General features: G+C 39.2%; 2 protein-coding genes across 10 annotated transcripts in view; one reads left to right on the forward strand and one right to left on the reverse strand.

The window, feature by feature from the left end:
• Nucleotides 1-22,829, forward strand: part of sla1a (Src like adaptor 1a) — a 241,687-nt gene that overhangs the window by 212,290 nt on the left and 6,568 nt on the right. For 7 of the 9 annotated variants that reach the window (XM_072569997.1, XM_072570001.1, XM_072569996.1 and 4 more), the window contains 4 exons: nt 14,097-14,197; nt 16,662-16,761; nt 19,984-20,070; nt 22,146-22,249. In XM_072569997.1, coding sequence (XP_072426098.1) covers nt 14,134-14,197; nt 16,662-16,761; nt 19,984-20,070; nt 22,146-22,249 — 355 coding nt within the window. In that variant the 5' untranslated portion in view covers nt 14,097-14,133. The remainder of the gene's footprint in view (nt 1-14,096; nt 14,198-16,661; nt 16,762-19,983; nt 20,071-22,145; nt 22,250-22,829) is intronic. The other 2 variants (XM_072570003.1, XM_072570002.1) reach the window with 1 other exon arrangement.
• tg (thyroglobulin) overlaps nt 1-22,829 on the reverse strand; it is a 366,459-nt gene that overhangs the window by 175,669 nt on the left and 167,961 nt on the right. The gene's annotated exons all lie outside the window — the stretch shown is intronic.

Raw genomic sequence — 22,829 nt, forward strand, 5'->3', positions numbered from 1 at the left:
GTCGAGAGAATGTTCACTTGGTTGGTTCCAGTTTGGATAGATTTTCTTGAGGATGTGTTGAATAGTTTGGTCTTGCACTGTTGGAGTATAGAAGAATGAGAGGAGACCTTATTGAAATGCATAAAATTCTTAGGGGCTTTGATAAGGTTGATGTCCAGAAGTTCTTTCCTCTTCAGGAGAATCTAGGACCACAAGCCATAATCTCAGAGTATGAGGTTAAGAGAGAGATAAGGAACAATTTCTTCTGTCAGAAGGTAGTAAATCTGTGAAATTCTTTCCCATAAAGGGCTATAGGGGTTGAGTTATTAGATGTATTCAATGGCTGTGATAGACAGAATATTAATCAGTAAGTAAATGAAGGGTTGGGGGGGGGGGAAAGGCAGGAAAATGGAGTGGAGGATGATCAGAGCAAGCTTGATGGGTCTATTTCTGCTCCTATGCTTTTATGATCTTATAATTTTACACCACCATTTGTCTTTGGTAAGGCAGCAAGAGCAGTGGAGCCAGCACTATGCAGGCATTATATATTTAGAGCAAGATCAGCCAATTCAGATGAATTGCCAGTTCTGTGGGGAAGAGGTCAGGATGATTGGGGAAGTTGAATGGGAGGGTATAAGGAAACAAGATTAAAAAAGTTTCTGAAATTTTTAGGCCGCATTTTAATCAGACACAGTGCAGCTGGACTGCAGTTCAGTTATTCTAGCTACATTATGGCTCCTCTGCCAAAGGAGCTCAAAGGCTAGTATCTAAATTGATTCAGTACATCATTTGTAAGCATGATCCTAGCCCCCACTCTTTGCATTTTCCACTTGAATTTGGGCTGCTGAAGGATGTCAAAAGCTTACAACTTCAATTGTCCATTTTGCATTGTACTGATATACAGAGGAATCGAGGGTCCGAATCCAGAGCTCCATGAAAGTGTCAACACAAATGGATAAGGTGGTAAAGGAGATGTTTGGCATGCTTGCCTTCATTGATCAGGGCATTGAGTATAAAGGTTGGCAAGTTGTGTTGCAATTGTATTAGACTTTGGTCAGGCCATATTTGGAGTACTGTGTGTTGTTCTGGTCACCCCACTGTCGGAAGGTTGTGGAGGCTTTGAAGAGGGTGCAAAAGTAGTTTTCCAGGATTCTGCCTGGATTGGTGTCCATTAGCTATAAGTAGAGGTTGACTAACTCAGTTTTTTTCATAAGAGTTTCGGAAACTGAGGGGAGACCTAATGGCAGTATATAAAATTATGAGAGGCATGGTAGGCTGGATAGTCAGGGTCTTTTTCCCAGGCTGGAAATGTCAAACACTAGGAGGCATAGATTTAAAGTGACAGAGGGAAAGTTTAAAAGAGATATGCAAGGAAAGTTTTTTTACATAGAGGTGGTCGGTGCCTGGAATGCACTGTCAGGGGAGGGAAGCAGACACACTAGCAAAGTTTAAAAAGCCACTTAGACAGACCCATGAACAGGCAAATACAGACGTGTGCAGGCAAGTGGGATCAGTTTAGAATAGCATCATGGTTGGCACAGATAAGGTGAGCCAAAGGGCCTGTTCCTGTGCTCTACTGTTCTATGTTCTATGTCAGCCCATTATGTTATCAGATTACCCACTGATCATCAATGATAGATTAGACTATACAATTATATAATGAATATAGATGTTTAGTAAGTAATGGTATTTCACATAATTATTTGGGCCTAATCTATTTCTAAGGCATGATAAAAATAGAAGCCCTTTCTATATCCCAGGAATTACTGAGTGTATGAATATATTGCCTAGCGTAATACTCTAAATAGCATTATTTTGTGGACAACAACATTGTGTATTCTAGCTATTGCTTTCTTTCACTATATGCTGTGTAATTCTAGATGTTAATATCTGCTGGGGATTCCCTCCATTGGCAGTCCTCCTACTCTGTCTGCCCAGCTGGGGGATATTAATGGTGCTGACATCAGCTGTTTTCTGTCTCCTCCTCCCCCTGCTATTGGAAAGACTAGATTCTATAAGTTAGATGCCTCTACAGAGACTTTGATCTCAGGTGCTTACCACATGGACAACTGTCAGAATCTCCTCTAGTGCCTGACATTCAACTTGCAGTGTCTTGTAGCAGCTCTGAGAGCAGTTTTCAAAAAAGATGTTTGCTGTATTTATGACTTTCTATGTCACAGAATAAAAAAAACACACTGTGTATGGTATTATGTTACAGGCAATGGAGAAGTCATTTGACCTGTAAAACTCCACAGCAGGCTTTTTCTTAATTTAGTGCAATCATGCTATTCTACTTGCTACCTGTGCCATTTATGACTTTTCTTTAAATTTCAGTCTCTTCTAAATATGTGATTAATTCAACTTTACGGTTACTATTGATAATTCATCCCTTGCTATATTAAATTAGTGTAAAACAATTATCTCTGACCTCCCATTCCAGCAGAGGATGCCTCCTTTATTACTGAGTAATTGATCAATGGAAATAAGTTTTTCATTCATCACCTTTTCAATGTTTTGCTTTCCTCCTGATCTGAACCTAAGCTTCTTCCCTCCAATACATACAATCTTAAATTTGATAGCTCTCATCATAATTACATTCACTCACCCCAATTATTGTCCCAGAGAATGTATGTATGGAGTGTGGTGTATTACAGATTTATTTTGAATGCTTTAGTTAATTATAATAAATAAAAGTAAATTAATAGATTCCACCAATGTAGTGATGAAGGGAATACGATCACATGTCAGAATGACATGCTGCAGCCACCACCTCAAACCTGTTTGTGCTTGGCTTCAAGCTGGGGGCAGAGATCAGTGCAGTAACTATATGGCATTTAGCAGGTAATGCATTTGAATTATGTCAGGTATCTTGAGGATCTTTAATAGGTTTCCCAAAGAAGTAAATTTAATTTGATATTTATTTTGTTAAACTTAACCATAAAAAAAACACATTGATCTGAATCCTTGGAGAGAGGAACAGCATGAGAGGAAACAGAAGGAGCAGAAAAGAGAAGTGTGTATAACTTTAATGCAGCTGATGAATTCCACTAATTGTGCTCTTAATCTTTTGATATTCTCCCACTACCATCTCCAGACAGCAACAACCATTAGGATGGATTTGCAACATCATTTCAAATTATCTTTCAAATCATGAGCTACATCTGTGGTCAGGAACTGTGTTGAAACAGTATTGATGTAAAATACTGATAAAGGCTAAGCAAAAGTCAAAAGTCAACTGTATCAACATATATGCAGCATAGTATTACAATATACTCATATTTCCCTTGACTCATCGTGCATTACTTATTTATCTACATTTCATTCTCACTCATGTTCAAGCCCATCGGTACACATGCACACAAGTAAATATAAAAACATCTGAAGATTTCAATGTTATGGGAAAGGCAGGTGAGTGTCATTACATTCATTACTGTTGCCAAAAACCAGTACAATCAAAAAGGGCTGAATGGCCTCCTTTGTGATGGGACATTCTGTGGCTCCATGTACAAATCAGGACTCTAACGGAAAACTCTACATTTGCCTAACTGTGTTCATCTACATCAACTCTGAAGATGTCTAATATTATCAGGAAAGGTCATCCACTTGATCAACATCCCATCCACCATCTTTCACAGCACACTGTGTACAACCTACAGGATAAACTGTAGCAACATATCAAGGCTTCTTTAATAGCACCTCCAAAACACAAGACATTTTCCAGATAAAGGTATAAGGAATCAGCTCTTTGGAATATCATTAACTTAAAGTGTTCCTCCAAGGATGTTCCAGCTGCTTTATATGATCATTTATTCTAACTTCACAGTAAGGAGATGGCTGTGGAAACAGTGGTGTAATAATCTTCCATTTTCATAATTTTTCATCTGTGGTGATTATGTGCTATAAATCAGAGTTGCTCTGCCAACTTGCATTTTCATGTACATGTCTGAAGCTATGAATAATGATGAGAGAGTTTCCAATTTTGTTTCCATTATACATATAAGGGTGGTGTTTGCGTAATGGCAATGTCACTGGGCTAGTAATCCAGAAACTCTCACTAATTCTCTAGGGACATTGGTTTGAATCTCACCATGGCAGATGGTGGAATCTGGCTTTAGAGTGATCATGTTAACTGATGTCCTTTAGGTCTTTCACTCATCAGGTTCTAGCTCAGAGGCAGTGACAATATCCATGAGAACTCCTTTTCTCTTGTGTAAAGACAAATAATTTATTGGTAATGGCAATGCAGCTCTTATGCGATGTTATTCACAGATAATCTACAGTCTGGGGCTAAAAGACTCTTAACATAAAAACTAAAGGCGATCGGGGCATTCAGCCTGCATTAAATCCTCATTGTACCAAACCTTATAGAGTGTTCGAGTCTAACATTAGTTGCCAAAAATAGAAAACATTCTGCTCTCAGATGGATATTTCATTAGCTTTTTAAACATAATAGTTTGATTTTAAAAGGAACGTGGAAGCCCGAAACTGAAAGCAAAAATAAAGTATTGTTTTTTAAAAAATAGAATAGAAATACGGCAACTTGGACCTCCTGTAATATCTCATTTTAATTGTTCTTGCTACACAATGAAAAAGCAGTGACTATGTATCTAAAGGCTAAGAAATGTTCTGATTTTGAACAGTGTATAAAAATAAACATGCAGCATGGTTTAAAGCTAGATACACGTAGTCTGCATAGACATAGCACTGCTGTCCTTTTTCGGAGTTTGACTGGTGGAAATTTTGGTCAGCACTTGAGCTCTACTTCCCTATTTTAAGGTTCAGTCTGATCCATGTGGTAGCATAGTAGTTACAGCTGGGAAACTGTTTTCAACTATTGCTTTCAAATAAGGACAGCAATTCTTGTTTCATTTGTTCATTTCTTACAGTAGGTTTTAATTTTCAGTTAACTGCTTTAAACACATTGGTTAGTGCATTCATTTTCAAGTACTGTTTTAACCAGTTTACAAGAGAGGCTTGCAACAAGAGCAAAGATAAATACAGGAAATGCCCAGCAGATCTATCGACATCTGTAGAGATGATGAAAGAGTTCAAACTTTATCACTGACCGGAACTGTTAACTTAGTTTATCACTGCACAACTTCTGCAAGACCTACTGAGTATTTCAATGCCTTTCCTTTATTTCAGCATCCTCTTTTTTTAACTCCAGATTCCCAGCATTCACAGTAATATAGCAAAATAAGAAATACTTGCAATTGTGTAGTGCCTTTTACTCTCAACTTGTCCGAAAGCACTTTTCAGTCATGTATCTCCGTTAGAAGTGTTGTCCCTGTGTAATTTAAGAAATACAGCAGCCTTGTTCCAATTAGAAAGCTCCCATTTGCAGCAATGAAGATCATTGATTTTTTTCTGTTGTTGGTGAAGATTTAAATATTGGCAGGGAGAGAAGACAACTTTGTCTACTTCAAAATAACACTGCAAGAAGTTCTACGCTCAGACATGAGAGTAATTGATTAGATTAGATTAGATTACTTAGATTACTTACAGTGTGGAAACAGGCCCTTCAGCCCAACAAGTCCACACCGCCCCGCCGAAGCGTAACCCACCCATACCCCTACATCTACATCTACCCCTTACCTAACACTACGGGCAATTTAGCATGGCCAATTCACCTGACCTGCACATCTTTGGACTGTGGGAGGAAACCGGAGCACCCGGAGGAAACCCACGCAGACACGGGGAGAACGTGCAAACTCCACACAGTCAGTCGCCTGAGGCAGGAATTGAACGCGGGTCTCTGACGCTGTGAGGCAGCAGTGCTAACCACTGTGCCACCGTGCCGCCCATAATTGGTTTACTATCTGATCCTAATGATGGCAGTTCTGGTAGTCTACACTGGAATGGCAGACAAATTATATGCTCACAAATTTGGAATAGCTGTTAAATAAATAGTGAGAGATTAATGAAAAGTAAAGGTTATCACTGAGTAATTGGTTAAAATAGAAATCTGCAAATGTAGAATTGTCAAAAACAGTATATTAGAACAATGAAGGCCTAATATTTGTTTTATATACTTATGTGAAGTCTAGGCTGCAATAAAATCATTTTCTGGAAGTGAAAGTTCAGTATTTAACACAATGCCATCGCTGTACCCTGAGTGTTGAGAGATCAGGATCAGTCAGGTCAGGTATAGCACAGTCAGACATGCAGCAACGTTCCGCCTTGAAAGTTTGGTTGCGTAAATCTGGAATTGTGCAAGTCATAATGTATTGCACAACAGGACAGTGTGATCTACATACTAGACTAGAAATAAACAACTTACAAACAATTATCAATCCATTCTTCTCGAAAATAATTCCTCAGAATGACCTTGACAAGAGAAATATTCCTTTATTGGTCTTGCTTCGTGTTTGCACTTAATAGGGCGAAGCTAAACAGAACACATATCCACTTCAAACATTTAGTGCACTCGCAAGCCATATCAAGAGAAAAACAGAATAAAGTGGCTGAATGATCAATTAAAAGTGAGAGAAAATGCTTCAGATGAAAGGCAGTCTCAGTCATACTGGTACAGGGGTAATAGACTCAACCTCTGGGCCAGAGGCCTAGGGGTTAAATGCCAGTTGCTTTGGAGGTGTACCATAAAATATCCAAAAGGTTGATTAAACACACTGCATGGTGTTCTTTAAGCAGGCCCACTGCAATTTCAAATCCATAACCAATTAAAAGCTGTGAGCAGACTGACCATTTAATCAGGAGAGACTCCCAATACTAGAGAGCCAATGGGATTCCTTTCAGAAGTTAGGGAGCATTTGCCCCACTTACTGAAGTATAAACTGTTGATTTGAAGATGTAGACAGTGACCGACAAATAAAAGGTACATTTATTTTTGCTTCTTTAAAAAGTCGCAGCTGACTAATCATTCTCTTGGAGGGGCAAGTTTTTAATGACGTGGCCATTACTAGCAATGCCAGCTTCTATTGTGCTTTCTTAAATGCCCTTGAGAAAACAAGCTGCCTCCTTAAAAATTACATTCCATTGGGATACTGGCACCCAGAAAGTTTTCAGGGAATTCCAGTCTTTTGACCTAGCCAAAGTGAAAGAATGAGTATAGACCCAAATCTGGTTGGTGAGTTGCTTGGAGGGGAACTTGCAAGTAGAGGTGGTCCAATTTACTTGCTGCCTTTGACGCTCCAGGTCTCAACATTGCCTTGCATAGCTTTCTTAATTAGATATTCAATTCCTGTTGTCACAATGATTTGATTAGCCATCTTAATTACTGGCTGTGTCTGCATATTAATGTGACTTATTCATTAGAAAATTTGAAACTCTCCACACCTCAGAATTCTGCAGCCGTCAGTTTAGGTAATACTCCGCTTTTTTGTTCTTCCTGCCAGAGTGAACAATTTTACATTTTCCTATATCATGCTGCAGTCAGATCTCAACTCCATTTTCCCCATAACTTTTTATCCCCTTACTAATTAAAAATCTGTCTATCTCCTACTTAAATTTATTCAGTGTCCTGGCACCATCAATACTCTGGGTAGTGAATTCCACAGATTCACAACCTTTTCAGAGAAGTAATTCCTTCTCATCTCTGTTTTAAATCTGCCACCACTTAGCCTCTTATTCCAGATTTCCCCACAAAAGGAAACATCTGCTCTGTGTCAACTTTGTCAACCTCCTATAGCACCCTACATAGCTCAATTAGATCTCCTCTCAGTCTTCTAAACTCCAGAGAATATAAGCCTAACCTGTTAAATCTCTCTGGAATCAATCTGGTGAATCTTCTCTGAACTATCCAATTCCTCAAGTAAGGGTACCAAAACTGTATGCAGTAGTCCAGCTGGGGTCTCACTAATGTCTTGTACAGTTACAGCAACACATTTCAACTTTTATACTCCATACCTTTAGCAATAAATTGCCCTCCTTACTACCTTCTCTACCTGCATACTAGGATTCTGAGATTAATGCATGAGGACACCCAGATGCCTCTGCGCTGAAGCATTTTGAAATTTCTCTACATTTAAATAATAACTTGCATTCTTATTCTTCTGATCAAAATGGATAACCTCACACATATTCTTATTGAACTCCATCTGCCAAAATTTGGCCCATTCACTTAATCAATCCATATCCATTTGTAAATTTTTTATTCCTTCACTGCAGCTTACTTTCACTCTGTAAAGACATGCTGATTCTGCTTGATTATGTGTTTCTCAATGCTCTAGTATAGACTGCAATATTTTACCAATTGACAGATATTAAGCTAACTGGCCTATCATTATCTGTTTTTGTCTCCCTTTTTGAATAAAGGTGTTACATTGGCAGTTTTATAACCGTCAGTGACTTTTCCAGAATCTGACGATTCTTGGAAGATTACTATCATTGCATCCATCGTTTCTGTCATTATTTTCTTTAATACCCTTGAATGAAACTTATCAGATCCAGGATAGGTATCAGCCTTTTATTTCCATTCCTTTCCCTAGTCCATTTCATTTTCTAGTGTTAGGTATTATATTTATTTTCTCTTGTTTGTTTGTCCTTGATTATTTAGCAAATTTTTGAATTTCTACTGAGAAGACTGATCCAAAGAACTTCTTCAACTGTTTTGCCATTTCTGGCTCCCCACTCATTTTTCAACATCCTCATGACCTGAGGGGTCTATATTCACTTTGTCCTTGCTATTCCATTTTCTATATTTAAAGACATTCCCACTATCTGTTTTTACATTACTTGCTAGTTTACCCTCAAAGTTTATTTTCTCTTTCTTTAATTATTTTTGGTCACCCTTTGTTGCTTTTAAAAACATTCCCAATTCTCTCACTTACCACTAATTTTTGCCTTGATATATGTATTTGCATTCAATTTGGTGTTATCCTAATTTTTGCAGTTAGCATGACTGTTTCACCCCTTCTTACAATTCTTCTTCCTCATTGACATGTGTCTTTGATGTCTTTTATTAACTATTTTCTGACACATCTGGTGTTGTTCCTCAACTGCCTTTTCTCAGAAACCCCTTTCCCAGTCCACCACAGCCTTTGTTCTTTATTCTTATGTAATTACCTTAATTTTAAGTAATTTCTCACCTTTTCGGTCTCAAACTGAATGCTATGTTATGGTCACTGTTTCCTCAGAGATATTTTGCTCTGACTGAATTAAACCTGCTTCATTACACTTTATCAAATTCAAAGTAACTTGATCCCTAGTTGGATTCACAACATATTTATCTAGATAACTTCTTGAATACACTCTATGAATTCTTCTCCATAGCTGCCTCTGCCTTTTTGATTTTCCAAGTGTCAATGAAGATTGTCAGTATGTTTAATGTACTATCATTTTACATGTCCTCATTTGTTTTCTGTTTTACCATATATCTACTATTATGGAGCTGATGAAATACTCCCGTCTGTGTCTTCTTCCCCTATTATTTCTTAACTTTATCCATAAGGATTCTACATCTTCCAATTCAACATAATTTCTTATTATCATAGATATTCTTGTACTAATAAAGCTACCCCAACACCCTTCCCTTCATGCCTTCTCTTTTGAACATTCACATATCACTGAATATTTACTACGAAGTTTTGATACCCTTTTAGCTATGCTGTAAGTTGATACCATTAACCACTATTTGAGCTGATAATTAATTTATATTGTTCGGAATACTATATGCATTTAAATAAAGAGCCATAGTTTTGCCCTTTTACCCCCATTAAACCAATTTTTAAAAATGTTTATACACTCTATCCCTTCCTGTTCCACTGTTATTACCTAAATAGCTCCCCACCAATGCTGTCATTCTGATCCTTGTTTTTGTAAGTCTACATATCTCCTTTCCAGAGCTCTCCACCCTTCTATGAGAAAGCGAGGACTGCAAATGCTGGAGATCAGAGTCAAGAGTGTGGTGCTGGAAAAGCACAGTAGGTCAGGCAGCATCCGAGGAGCAGGAGAATCGATGTTTCAGGCATAAGCCCATTGATTCCTGATGAAGAGCTTATGCCTGAAACATTGATTCTTCTGCTCCTCGGATGCTGTCTGACCTGTTGTGCTTTTCCAGCACCACACTCTTGACACTCCACCTTTTGTTTAGTTTAAATCTCTCTCTACAGCCCTAGTTACCCTGTTCTCCAGAATAATGGTCTCAGCAGTGTTTAAGTGAAGCTTATCTGATGAGAACAGATCCATTCTACCCCAGAAAGTGTCTCAGTGCTAGATGAACTGAAACCCATTTCTCTCACACCAATGTATTTAACTCCTTGACTTTCTTCACTTTATGTCAGTTTTCCTGTGGCTAAGATCATAATCCAGAGGTTAATGTCTTGGTAGTTCTGCTTTTCAATTTAACTCCTAACCATTCAAATTCTTTCAGCAGAAGCTATTTTCTAGTTTCTATCAATTTTGTTGGTACCACTAAGGATAAACTTGATCCCTCCTCTCCCACTCTAGTTCCTCTCCTGCCCTGAGGAGATGCCCTTTACCCTGGCACTGGCAGACCATTGAATCTTAAACTCAAAGCTGAACAGCTTCCATTCTGTAATTATACTGGCCCCTACCACCACATTCCGATTCTCTTCACCCACTTAAATGGCTCCCTGTCTCAAGATACCATGGCCATTTTGTCTATCCTCTCTGCAGTCCCCACTCTTGTCCTCACAGTTTGTAATAACCTCGTGACTGTTGGATAATAGCAGGGTCTGAGGCTCCTCGAAAGTTAAGCTCAGGGTTCACATACCTTTCTCATCCTGCAGTAACACCCTCTGCCCAGATCACATACCAAAGCTGAATTACCTAATAAGAAGGGGGTGACCACCACCTGGAGTAAGATTGTCATTTCTCCCCCTCCCTAAAATACACAATGTCTGCAATTTGGGCTTCAGCTCTTCAACTCAGACTCGAATTTCCTCACACTGCAAATACTTAGCACAGATGTCTTCATTCACAGCTGTGTCCAGCAGCTCCCACATGCTGTAACAGCAACACATCCCCCATCCTGCCATCATTTTCCCAATTTATTTCGTTTATTAACTAGTTACTCTGATATTCTTCTTTGTTACATTTTATTGTACTTTTTTTAAAACATCAGAATCAATCTCAAAACTCTCTTTAAGTCAAAGGATAAAACACTTGCGATCTAAACACAAAGTGAAGTCTTTAAATGACTAGAAATGTTCACCAGTCCTACTCAGTAATCAGCTCTCTCCCTGCACTCACATTATACTGTGGTTCATGATGTCACTCTGCCAATGATCTCACAGGTCAGCCTCTTAATCCACACTTTTTAACTTCTCCCACTCATCTCTTGCTCTGGAGTCTTTTCACAATAAAACACACTTAAAACACCTCTTCCTCCTCTGTGCTGAATTCCCACTTCGAACAAAATTCCCAGACATACTCACTGAAGTGTAATTTCCCTCACATTAACTGTGCTCCTTTATGTCTCTCATTTAAGACATAGATACAAATTGTAAAAGGTTGAGGCTCCAGCACAGACTCCTGCTCATCACGTCCCTCCTCCCCCGTCCACTTTTTGCAGTTACCTTTTATATGGCACTGTGTACATTGCCTTCTGGATATCCAGGTATAGCATTAGATTTCTCATATCCACATTGTATGTTACAGCTTTAAAGAACTCCAATAAATTGGCTACACATGACTTAAATGTCACCAAACCATATTGACTCTTCTTCATTACCTTTGTATGCCATGATTTGGAGATGCCGGTGTTGGCCTGGGGTGTACAAATTTAAAAATCACACAACACCAGATTATAGTCCAACAGGTTTAATTGGAAGCACTAGCTTTCAGAGTGCTGTTCCGTCGTCAACCACCTGATAAAGGAGCGAAGGTCCGAAAGCTAGTGCTTCCAATTAAACCTGTTGGATTATAACCTGGTGTCGTGTGCTTTCTAACGTTGTATGCCAAGCAGTATAAACAGCATGTGATAGATATGACTAAGCAATCCCACTGCCAACGGATCAGATCTAAGTTCTGCAGCCATGCCACATCCATCCATGAATGATGGTGGACAATAAGTAATTAGCAGGAGGAAGTAGCTCCACAAATATTCCTATCCTCAATGAGGAGGGAGTCAAAACTTCAATACAAACACAAAGCTGAAACTTTTGCAACGATCTCTAGCCAGAAGCGCTGAATGGATAATCCTTTTAATAATTCATTTGAAGTATGTCAACAAATTATCTCAAACTTTGATACTGGAAGAACATGTTTTACTGTACCAATGCAATATTTCTATTTCCTACGTTAATTAATAGAAAGGGTTGAAATGATTTGCATTAATACATTCCTGTTATGGCCTAACAACATCCCAAAGCAGTTTTTATATGCTGCCACTATAATGTAGGAAATGCAGTATCTCACAGAGAGTTAACAGCAATGACATTATAGACAAATCATTTATTTCAGTGACTGTGTGTTGAGGGACAAACATTGGCCTTTGGAAAACTCACATGTTCTTCTTCAAGGGGTTCTTTACAACAGTTGGAAAAGAAATCACAGTCTGAAGTTCATCTGTAGGATGACACCTCTGATAGTGAGGCATTCCTTCAGTGTTGTACTGAACTGTCAATCTAGATTTTGCACTAGTCTTTACAGTGAAACCCAAAGCTACAAGCTTCTGACTCAGGCTTGACAGTCAAGACTGACATCTTGAATAATGCCAAATTACCTTAATGTCATGAACACAAGGTGGAACACAAATAGTTTGCAATTATCAGAACTTGTTTCACAAAGGACATGATCAGTTTATGGAGAAAGAAAATTTCCCCTAAAATCCCACTTACATCAGGACAATGGCTGGCTCTAAAGGTCAGTTGGTTAGTTTTGAAATGTTTTGAGTAACAGTCGTACATATGTAAATTACTTATTCTTTATTTTGCAAACAAACTGGGAGTAATGTAGTTAAGGTGACATGGAAGGGAGGAAAAGTGTACTTAAGAACTCTGGTTTCCAAGAATTCCACCATTGAGGATTTCCTCATTTTATTTCTAACTCGAGCTGCTGTAATCTAAGTTTATATTATCAGTGTGAATGTCAATAGTAAGGTCAGTGGATGAATAATTAAGTGGGTCTGTTGGTTAAAATAATTGGTTAGGGTGGTAACTGGGTAAGGGGATAACTAGGTAGAATTGTCAGGTGGATGAAGTGGGAGGTGAGTAGGGTGGCAGATGGTAGTGGGGTCAGGGTGGAGTTCTCATTGAATTCGAGGGTTAGTCACATCAGGCCAGCTCTAGTCTGGTCGGGTCAGATTAAGCGTTAATCAGATGGGGTGTTTGGTAAGGGATAATTAGAGTTCAGGCAGGTAGTTGGCTCAAGTCTGGAAATTGAAAGGATTATTGAGAGTGTTGGCGGGGATAGGCCAACAGTTCTGTAATTACCCAGGATATGATCGACAGAAAACTCCTACTCTAATTTCTGAGTAACTACTCAGGAAAATTCCATGAAATTGTCCAAAATCTCTAACTCTAACATTCACAGAAAATCCCAGAGAGCAAGGGATTTTAAAACATATTATTCATTCACTCATACAACATGTGTGTCATTGGCTAGGCCAATGTTTATTGCCCATCGGGCAGTTAAGAGTCAACTACATTGCTATAGGTCTGGGGTCACAAGTAGACCAAACCAGTTAAGGATGGCAGATTTCTTTCCCTAAAGGACATGAATGAACCAGATGGAGATTTACAATAATTGCCAGTGGTTGCGCAATCACCATCAGGTTAGTTATTTATTCCAGATTTCTTATGTGGCCCAGAACATGAACTGAGGTTCTGAATTACTAACTCAATGACATTAGCACTATGCTACCATGTCACCTCACTCATTGGAAATTTGAAAAAACATTGGGACTTCTGTTTTTGCTTCAGTTGTGTTGGTCTCATATACTAATCCACCAACATTTTTTTAAAATGGTGAACGTGGTTAGAAATGTGTCCAGAAAATCTATTTGTCTCAAATGTTGTTTGAGGGATCAACATAGGGAACCAGGAATAACTTTGCAAATAAAAGCAAAATGCTGCAGATGTTGGGAACAGACCCAGATACTGCTGGAGAACCTCAGCAGGTTCTGGCACCATCTGTGGAGACAGAGTGAACATTTTGAGATCAGTCTGACTCTTTAGAATATTGTTTTCTTTCAGCTCACAGTGTTTAAACACAAGGACTGAGAATTAAGACATGGGGAACACCTTGAAGTCTGCAGCCACTGAGAAAGAATCAGATGTTCAAGAATCTCTTACAGGTATGAGATGTAGACCTCAATGATGAAGCAAATAAATGAATATGTACTTGGGTACACCTTATTTTCTGCCATTTTGATTTATAATACTCCTGTGAAGAACCTTGGGACATTTTGTTATGTTCATACACATATAGGTTTTTGTTTGGAAGCTGAAGTATTTTTGTAACTCACTAAATATTCATTTGGGAAAAATATCCTGCACAACATTTTGTCATTGGCAACTTGCAAGAATGCTTTGCCAGAGAGTGCTAAGAAACATGTCCGCATTTAGAGTTTTCAGCGTGGTGAACTTTTACTTCAAATATGCCATTCAGAACATTTGTGTGCCATGAAGTGCACTTTCCCAAAATCTTAGTGTTTCTTAATATTGATAATCTGTATTCTTTATGAAGAATGCAGTTCCTTGGACTTTAGTTCCTTGCTTGTGTGAATTTGGGCAGTGGTGCTAGCAAAATCATGTCATCATGCGTAAACCCAAAAGTCACAACTAGATTATATTTGCTACAGTGTGGAAACAGGCCCTTCGGCACAACCAGTCCACACCGACCCTCCGAAGAGTAACCCACCCAGATCCATTTTCCTCTGACTAATGCACCTAACACTATGGGGAAATTTAGCATGGCCAATTCACCTGACCTGCCCATCTTTGGACTGTGGGAGACGCGGGAAGAATGTGCAAACTCCACAGTCACCCAAGGCTGGAATTGAACCTGGGAACCTGGTGCTGTGAGGCAGCAGTGCTAATCACTGAGCCACCATGCCACCCACTAATATGTTCAGAATTACCCTTCCAGTTGAGGCTGTTGGGTAATGTTCAGGGATGGATACTCTGGCTTTTATTCTGTCCTTAATCTAGACAGTGCAGAAATCAATAGCCGTCTCCCACCTCAGTCCGGTAGGACAGACATTTTAATTAGATTCTACTGACGTTAAGACAGTCCTGCTTCCTAGAATGTTCTTAGCTTTCTCTTCTTGAACTGCAAGGGATAGAGAAAGAATAGAGCTGAATCAAAGCTCTTGGAAGATTTCAAACCCAAATAGATTATGGATTAAAAACTCAGAGCTACAGGGAAAGGTCATGTGGAAACATTGAAACAGCTGTACTGGCCTTCAGCTGCATTTTGAGTGCTGCTGTTGTTGGGCATTATTGATCTGCAGGAATCTTCTGGAGTTGTCTAAAAACTATAAGGCACTGTTTTAAAATTACACATTATCCTTTTAGGACAGAGATGACGATGAATATTTTGTCTCAGAGGGTTGTGTGACACATCAGAAGGCAGTGGAAGTGAGGCAGGGGGCATTCATTGGACATTTTTAAGGTGGAGCCAGACAAACTTTTCGTAGGCATTGTTGGCCTTTAAGAACTTTCTGGAATTCCCCGAAAACTAAACTTGTGGCTGCTTTGGGATTTTTTCTTGAGAATCTTTGTTCACATGCATGTCAGTAGGGGGCTGGATTTGAACACATGAACTCCAGGGCTGAGTGCAGAGCTGTACTAACTGAGCAAAAGCTGATATTGTCTTTGAACCACAGCCATTGGTAGCTAGGCCTAGCCTCTGCATTAGTAGCTGAAAATATATTGCTGGAAAAGTGCAGCAGGTCAGGCAGCATCCAAGGAGCAGGAGAATCGACGTTTCAGGCATGAGCCCTTACCTCAACTCATCACTACAGCCCCCTCCTCCCTTTGAGCCTCACTTCCCCTCTTGGAAGAGATTTAAGTGTTGATGGGATAGGCCCAATCCATGTGGCCGGGACCAGCAGCTTTCTCTGCATGGTTTGGAGGTAGATGGACAGATTGGCACTGGGTCTCCTTGTTAACAGGCCTGTGGCTTCACCACCTCAGTGCCCCCTCCAAGGTTTTATGCTCTTCCCCAGCTTATTCTCCCCCCATGGCTTTTCAAGCCAAAGCCCCCACACCCCCCAACCCTTTTGCTTGCACTCATCAAACCCCAGTCTTGTCAGTGCCTCCTAGCTTGACATCTTTCAAGGCTCCAAACACTGATGACATTGATCCAGACCAATCCAGTGCAAGCCAATATCTGAAAGTGCTCAGAACCTGCCAGCATCTGAATATTTAACCAAGAGAGTGGAAACTCCAAGTACCCATATAGTTCAGCTACTTTACCACAGTGACTACACGGACTTGAGGAGATGCCAAGTGCTTTGATCATGAAAACTGCTATATAATTTTTTTTTCCTCTCTCTCTCTCTCTCTCTCTTACATACGCTCTTTCTCATCCCTTCTCTCTTAACCCCTCTTTTGTTGTCTCTCTCTCTCTCTCTCTCTGTCACTAATGGATCCTTCCAAATGAACATTATCTAATTTCTAAATTATTCTCAAAAGAATAACTGGTTTAAAAGCATTTTGGGACAGCATGAGGTAATAGGAGGCACTATATTTAAGGCATCATTTCGTTAAGATTTTTTGAGCTACTCGTTTCACTGAAACTTCCCTCTTTTTCAGCAGACAACAATGATATGCTTGTTATGATCTATGACTACCCACCTGCAACGATAAGCCAACCAATCTTCAGGATAGGGGAGAAGCTGCGCATTATAGCAGAGTAAGTACAATCCTACCAACAGCAAGGTAAACAGGGTGTGGCATTGTAACTTCATCTGATTGTCTTCAATCATCTGCAACTTATCTCACCATGGTGGCTTCGGGGTGAATGAAGCCATTTAAACACTCAACGTTGTGGTGCTAATGTAAGCTCACACATAGCCACACATACAGACAGATTATAAAAACACATGAGCCTGTATACTTGTTGTCAGTCAGGGTATACTGGAGGAGAAAATTACTAAAGATGCTGGAATTTGTACTGAAAACAAAAAAAAATGCTGGAAATCACAGTGGGTCAGGCAGCATGGAGAGAGAGAAAGCTAACATTTCGAGTCCAGCTGACTCTTCATCAGTGCTGTCTTCATGGTTTACTGGATATTAATCAAGAGTGAAAATGGCTCAGTTGTTTTCTCCTACTCATCCTTGATAGAAACAGAGGACTGTACTTCACCTTCTTTTCCAACCCCTGCTGAATTCTGGCAAATCAACACATTTCTCAGGAATTAGAGTGTTTTATATGTACTTGTCAGTTTGTAGACATGACTGATTACTATAGAAAATAATGCTAATCATCATTAGCGCTTTCAAGATCACTTCCTACAATTCATCCTGTAAAGGGCATTGAACAGTTGGTTTTTGAAATCAATGTGTCCTGAAGTTATAAGAGTTGCTGCACTTTCAATACAGGCTTGAAAAAATGAGAGCTGCACTTGGTGAAAAAATTATTTTTTGGCACATTGCTCAAAAAGGCAACAGACCCATCAACCTCACCCTATTTCACACAAAGCAAGTGTGCACCCATGTGTGTTATTTTGCCTCCTTATTTTGAATACGTTATTTCTGTTTAAAAGGTTTTATTAAATGTTTTGCTTCATTTGATATGCAATGTCAAAATGCAATGGAGATCTGAATAAATCTGCCTTGGCCATATAGAGAAGTCAAATAACAGCTATTAAACACCATACATTGGCAATGAGTAGATTGTGAAAAATAATCATAAAGGGCCTTCTGCTCAGTCTCTTTGCTGTAGCTCTCAGTTAATCATATTGTCGAAGAATGCTGCTGTGGAGAGTGAGTCGATCTTATGGTACAGTAGGTAGTGTTCCTACTTCTGACTGGAAGCTCTGGGTTCAAGTCCTACATGAGACTGGATGCCCATGAAACATGTGTTCATAGCATTGTCAAAAACCTGCAAATCCTCATGATATATCTATGGCAGGGGCAAGAGTGGAATAATCTTACGATCAGCTATCCATGTAATAGCTACAGCACAATAGCTTTTCCATATTAAAAGTCTCCATGTTCAGGTTCTTGCCACAGGCTGTATTCTGTGGCAAATGTCTCCCTCACTATGAGCAAAAGAAGATGAGGAAGTTGCCAGGAATGAAGGTTTGAATTATAGGATATGCTGGGACCTTTATCACTGGAGTGTTAGAGTTTGAGGGGTGACCTTATAGAGGACATTTTAAATTATGATGGGTTTTTGACAGGGTGAATGGCAGGTGTCTTTTCCTTTGGGTAGAGAATTTCAAGACTGGGGGCACATTTTTAAGGTGAGAGGAGAAAGATTTCAAAAAGGACATGAGGAGTAACTTTTTTTTTACACAGCATGGTTTGTATGTGGAATGAACTTCCAGAGGAAGTGGTGGATACAGGTACAGTTACAATTTGGATAAAATACATGAATAGGAAACGTTTGGAGGGATATGGGCCAAGCATAGGCAGTTGGGACTAGTTTAGTTTGGGATTATGTTTGGCATTGTCTGGTTATACTGAATGGTCTGCTTTCCATGCTATATGACTCTGTGACTCTGATTCTATGCAAAGGTAAAGGAATGTATTTGAAAGTGGCTTAGCTATCATGTCCTGTTTGTGTTCGCTTTACTAAAGTTACAGAGAAGTCAAATCCAAAGGGTCAGACGGTACATATCTCCAAATGGTGCAAAGAATTGAGGAAATTGTCATGGTGAAACTTTGACATGAAACTGACATGAAGTCAGTTGCATGCAAATTTCACTCAGGGAAAAAAAGCAATGTAATGCTATCCTTCTGCTGCATCTAAACAGCTGGAAATTCCAGATTTTCATACCAGTAAAAAAAAATTCATGATTCATTATTAAGTTGAAAACTCTAACAGTTTGATTCATCTTATGATCCAAATCTGGAGCTTCATTACTTTCTCTGTAAAAAATGAGCTATAACTTGAACTTCCACAACACCTATCACATACTCAAATATCTCAGCAAATGAAATACTTCTGAAATATTGCCAACAATGCATGCACTCTGCCAGCTTGAAATAAATACATTCTGTTCATACCAGTCAAATTGTATGAGATACTCTATAATTTTATTGCATTGCTTGAGAGATGAATCTCAAAAAAGGGAAAATTTCCTGCTTTCTTCAAGTAATATGAAAAGATGAGAGAATGTTTCTTAGACTGACAGGTACTTGTTCAAAATACCTGTTGCTATTAGGCTAGTTTAAATTTAAAACTAAATTTTTTTAGACTTTTATACCCTGGTTTGGCCTTAATTTTTAATTTTGTTAAAATAATTTATCATGCTACCACATAGCTGCTGGTGGGTTTGGCACCCACACCCACTGCTAGAAGCTTGACAGTCTTTTTCTGTCCATTGTTTCCTTTGTGTTTCCATCTCCACAAGAGATTGCATTTGCAGTGGTATGGCACTCCCTCAGCGCTGCACTTGAAGTCTCAGCCCAGATTATGTCCTTAAACCTCCACAGTGGGATTTGGAGCTTGCGGCACTCTGATACATTGAATGTGTTACTGCTTAGCCAAGATTGATATGATAATATTGAATAACCTGACAACTGCTTTCCCTTTCTTCATTGCACTAGGGATGTCACAGCACAGGGATACTATTGCTGGACTGTTAATCCAGAGACCCGGGTAATATTTTGGGGACCCAGATTCGAAACCCACTATGGCAAATGATGGAATTTGAATCCAAAAAAAAGAAGAGTCTGGAATTAAGAGTCTAACGATGATCATGAAACCATTGCCAACTGTTGGGAAAAACCTATTTGGTTCCCTAGTCCCTTTTAGGGAAAGAAATCTGCCACCCTTACCCAGTCAGGTCTACATGTGACTCCAGACAGCAAAGTGTTTGACTCTAAACTTTGCTCTGGGCAATTATGGATGGGAATGAATAAAAAAAAGGATATTCCTCTGATGTTACTCTCTTTATCTTTCCAGAGAAGGTGATTGGTGGAGAGTGAGGTCCTTCAACACTGGATCTGAGAACTACATCCCACGTGCCTGTGCTGCCCGAGTTTACCATGGGTAGGTTAAGTAGATTAAGTTCATCTTTACCTGTTTGTTTGACAACATATCTTTAATGTAATAAATCATCCCAGGCTTCTTCAGAGAAGCTTTATCCAACAAAATTTGACATCACGACACATAAGGACAGAAGAGTGGTGAACTTGGTCAAAGAGGGAGGTTTTCAGAAATTTCTTGGAGAAGATAAAGGTAGAAAGATAGACAGACGTGTACACTGAGGGAATTTCAAAATTTTGGTCCCAGGGTGCTGAATACATTGCTGGCAATGGTAGAGCAATAAAAACTGAGAATATCAAAGGCACAAATTAGATGAGAATGGAAAACTGGCAGGAGAGTGGGAGGCTGTCATCTTGGAAGAGGTGACTAAAGTTAAGAATAATAAGGCCAGGAAGGTGACTCAGATTTACAGTCACTCAAGAAGATGCACCTCGTTATCTGGTGCCACTTTCAACTCATGGCTTAAAACGACTTTCACAGAAGATGCAGGCAGATTTTATGGTCTGTGGTGAATAAACTGATCATGATCAGGATGCTAAAACTGGGGTCAGCATCTTTGGACTTAAGGAAGGAGAAAAATCACAGTTTCTTCTCTTGAATAGTATCCCGTAGCAGACACTGTATTAAATGTGAACACTTGGCGAGGATGGATTATTCAAGCCTGGCTGGGATGTGGCTGCATTTCATATACCCTGACAATTCTCATTATCTAGATCTATAGGATTATAACTGAAATATGAAACACTGATAGCACATGCCAATATATTTTAGTAATTTATAAAAAAAATTGATTATAAGGATTCATTTTGTGAAGTATTCTAAAGAGTAGCAACAGTTCTCAACTTCAATATTTTTAACCTGTCATTATTTTGAACACCTCTATCAAATCTCCCTTTAACCTTCTATTCTGCTGAGAACAATCCTAGTTTCTATAATGTCTCCACATAGCTCTCTATCTCTTATCCAAAGTATAATTCCAGTAAATCACCTACAAATCCTTTACAAGACGGTGGCAACTTCTAAAATAGCTTAACCCCACCACTTCTCTAATGCTGCTTGATTTGTTGTGCTTCTTCCAGCTCCACTCTTTATCTACTAAAAATTCTACAACCATTTTTTTTCACAATTCATGACAACATTAGAAGGGATCAGCAAATCAGTAGAAGGCTCGTTGATCACCCCAATCCAAGGATGCATGGTGAAACTTGAAACATGGTAGTGAGGCTGCAAGCCTCATTTCTTTCTGCCATTAGACAGGTTTCCCAAGTATCAGGGATCCGAGCAGCTTCCTTAAAGTGAGGGCTCGGTGGATTCACATAGTTAAGTGGCTTCATTCTTAGCTTCTGGATCAGAATTCTTCCCTAGGAGCCTCTCTCAGCCAGAAAACTGTACTGCTCCCATTTGAACCTCATTCCCAACCAAACTCGCCAGGCCCCAGCAAACTAGGTCTTCAATATTTTCTATAAATTCTACTCTATGTCTACACTTACATGCCCGATATTTCTGTTGCACACTTTTAAACTTTCCTCATCTGTTTCCAGGGAATTGCTTTTTTGAATCTCTAGGTCTCATTGGTCATTCACATTGCTGAACTTAATGGAAAATAAAAGCGGTTGAGCAGCATATTCCCAGCTTTTGTCAACAAATAGAACTTAAGCTGATCTCATGATCTGTTGCATTTTAGAATCCCTGCCTTTCAAAAGATTGATTAACCTAAGCCCTTCCTAGGTTTTAGGAAGAATGGAACAGGTTGTACAGTTTAATTTGAAGACTTTCTGGTCAACATTCCTCCTTCAGCCCTTCTATCACTTTTTCTGTTTCTACATGTTCATGAATAGTCACTGCTGCATTTCCTTTCATTAAGACAGTGAATGCATTTCAAAGATGTCTTGAAGATGTATTCTGTGGGCTAATCAATGCACATTCTTTCTAATCAACAATTAGAATGTTTCTCAAAGTAATGTAATTGAGGTTATTCATCCATTACAATTTATGTTGGGGTAAGATAATTGAAAGATGCAGCCTTTCCTGGTCTTACTTATAAAATAAATAATGTGTGGTGTATATTCTTTGCGCAGTTGGCTCTTTGAAGGAATTGGGAGACAGAAGGCTGAAGAGTTACTACAACTTTCAGGCAATAGACTAGGCTCCTTCTTGATAAGGCAAAGTGAAAGCCAAAAGGGTAAGTTCATACGTGTTACATTACAAATAATGAATATGTAATGAATTATTAAAAATTTAAAGAACAGAACTTAGCCATTTCACCAATCAGCTTTGTTTCAGCATTAATGTTTTTCACCAGTTAATTCACTCAGTTGGACTCCACCCTCCAACTTGCTGTCTCATGTCTTCCAAAGTTTCTTTTAAATGAAACAAATTTTATTGTGCAATCTGCTGGATTTGATCACAGAGATCAAACCTGACACTCCAGTACAAAGGGAATGCTGCACTGTTGGGAGGTGCTGACTTCTGGCTGAGATGTTAAACTGAGATGACACCTATCCTCCCTCTCAGATGGATATAGAGCTAACCTTTGAACATTGCACAACATCAGAAGGATGATATCTTGAAATAACTGCTCAGGGGCCAGTATTCCACCAACAAGTCACGTTTGTTTGTTTGTTTGTTTGTTCACAGTACACTGGCTATGCCCAGCCAGCTTGGAGTCAGTCTCCTAAACTGAGGAGATGCTAAATTCCCTGCTGATATTAGTCAGCCAAGGCTTCCTAATTGGCCCAAGTTAACCACCCCAATCAAGGATC

This window comes from Chiloscyllium punctatum, chromosome 5, assembly GCF_047496795.1.
Source record: "Chiloscyllium punctatum isolate Juve2018m chromosome 5, sChiPun1.3, whole genome shotgun sequence".
NCBI classification, from domain to species: Eukaryota; Metazoa; Chordata; class Chondrichthyes; order Orectolobiformes; family Hemiscylliidae; genus Chiloscyllium; species Chiloscyllium punctatum.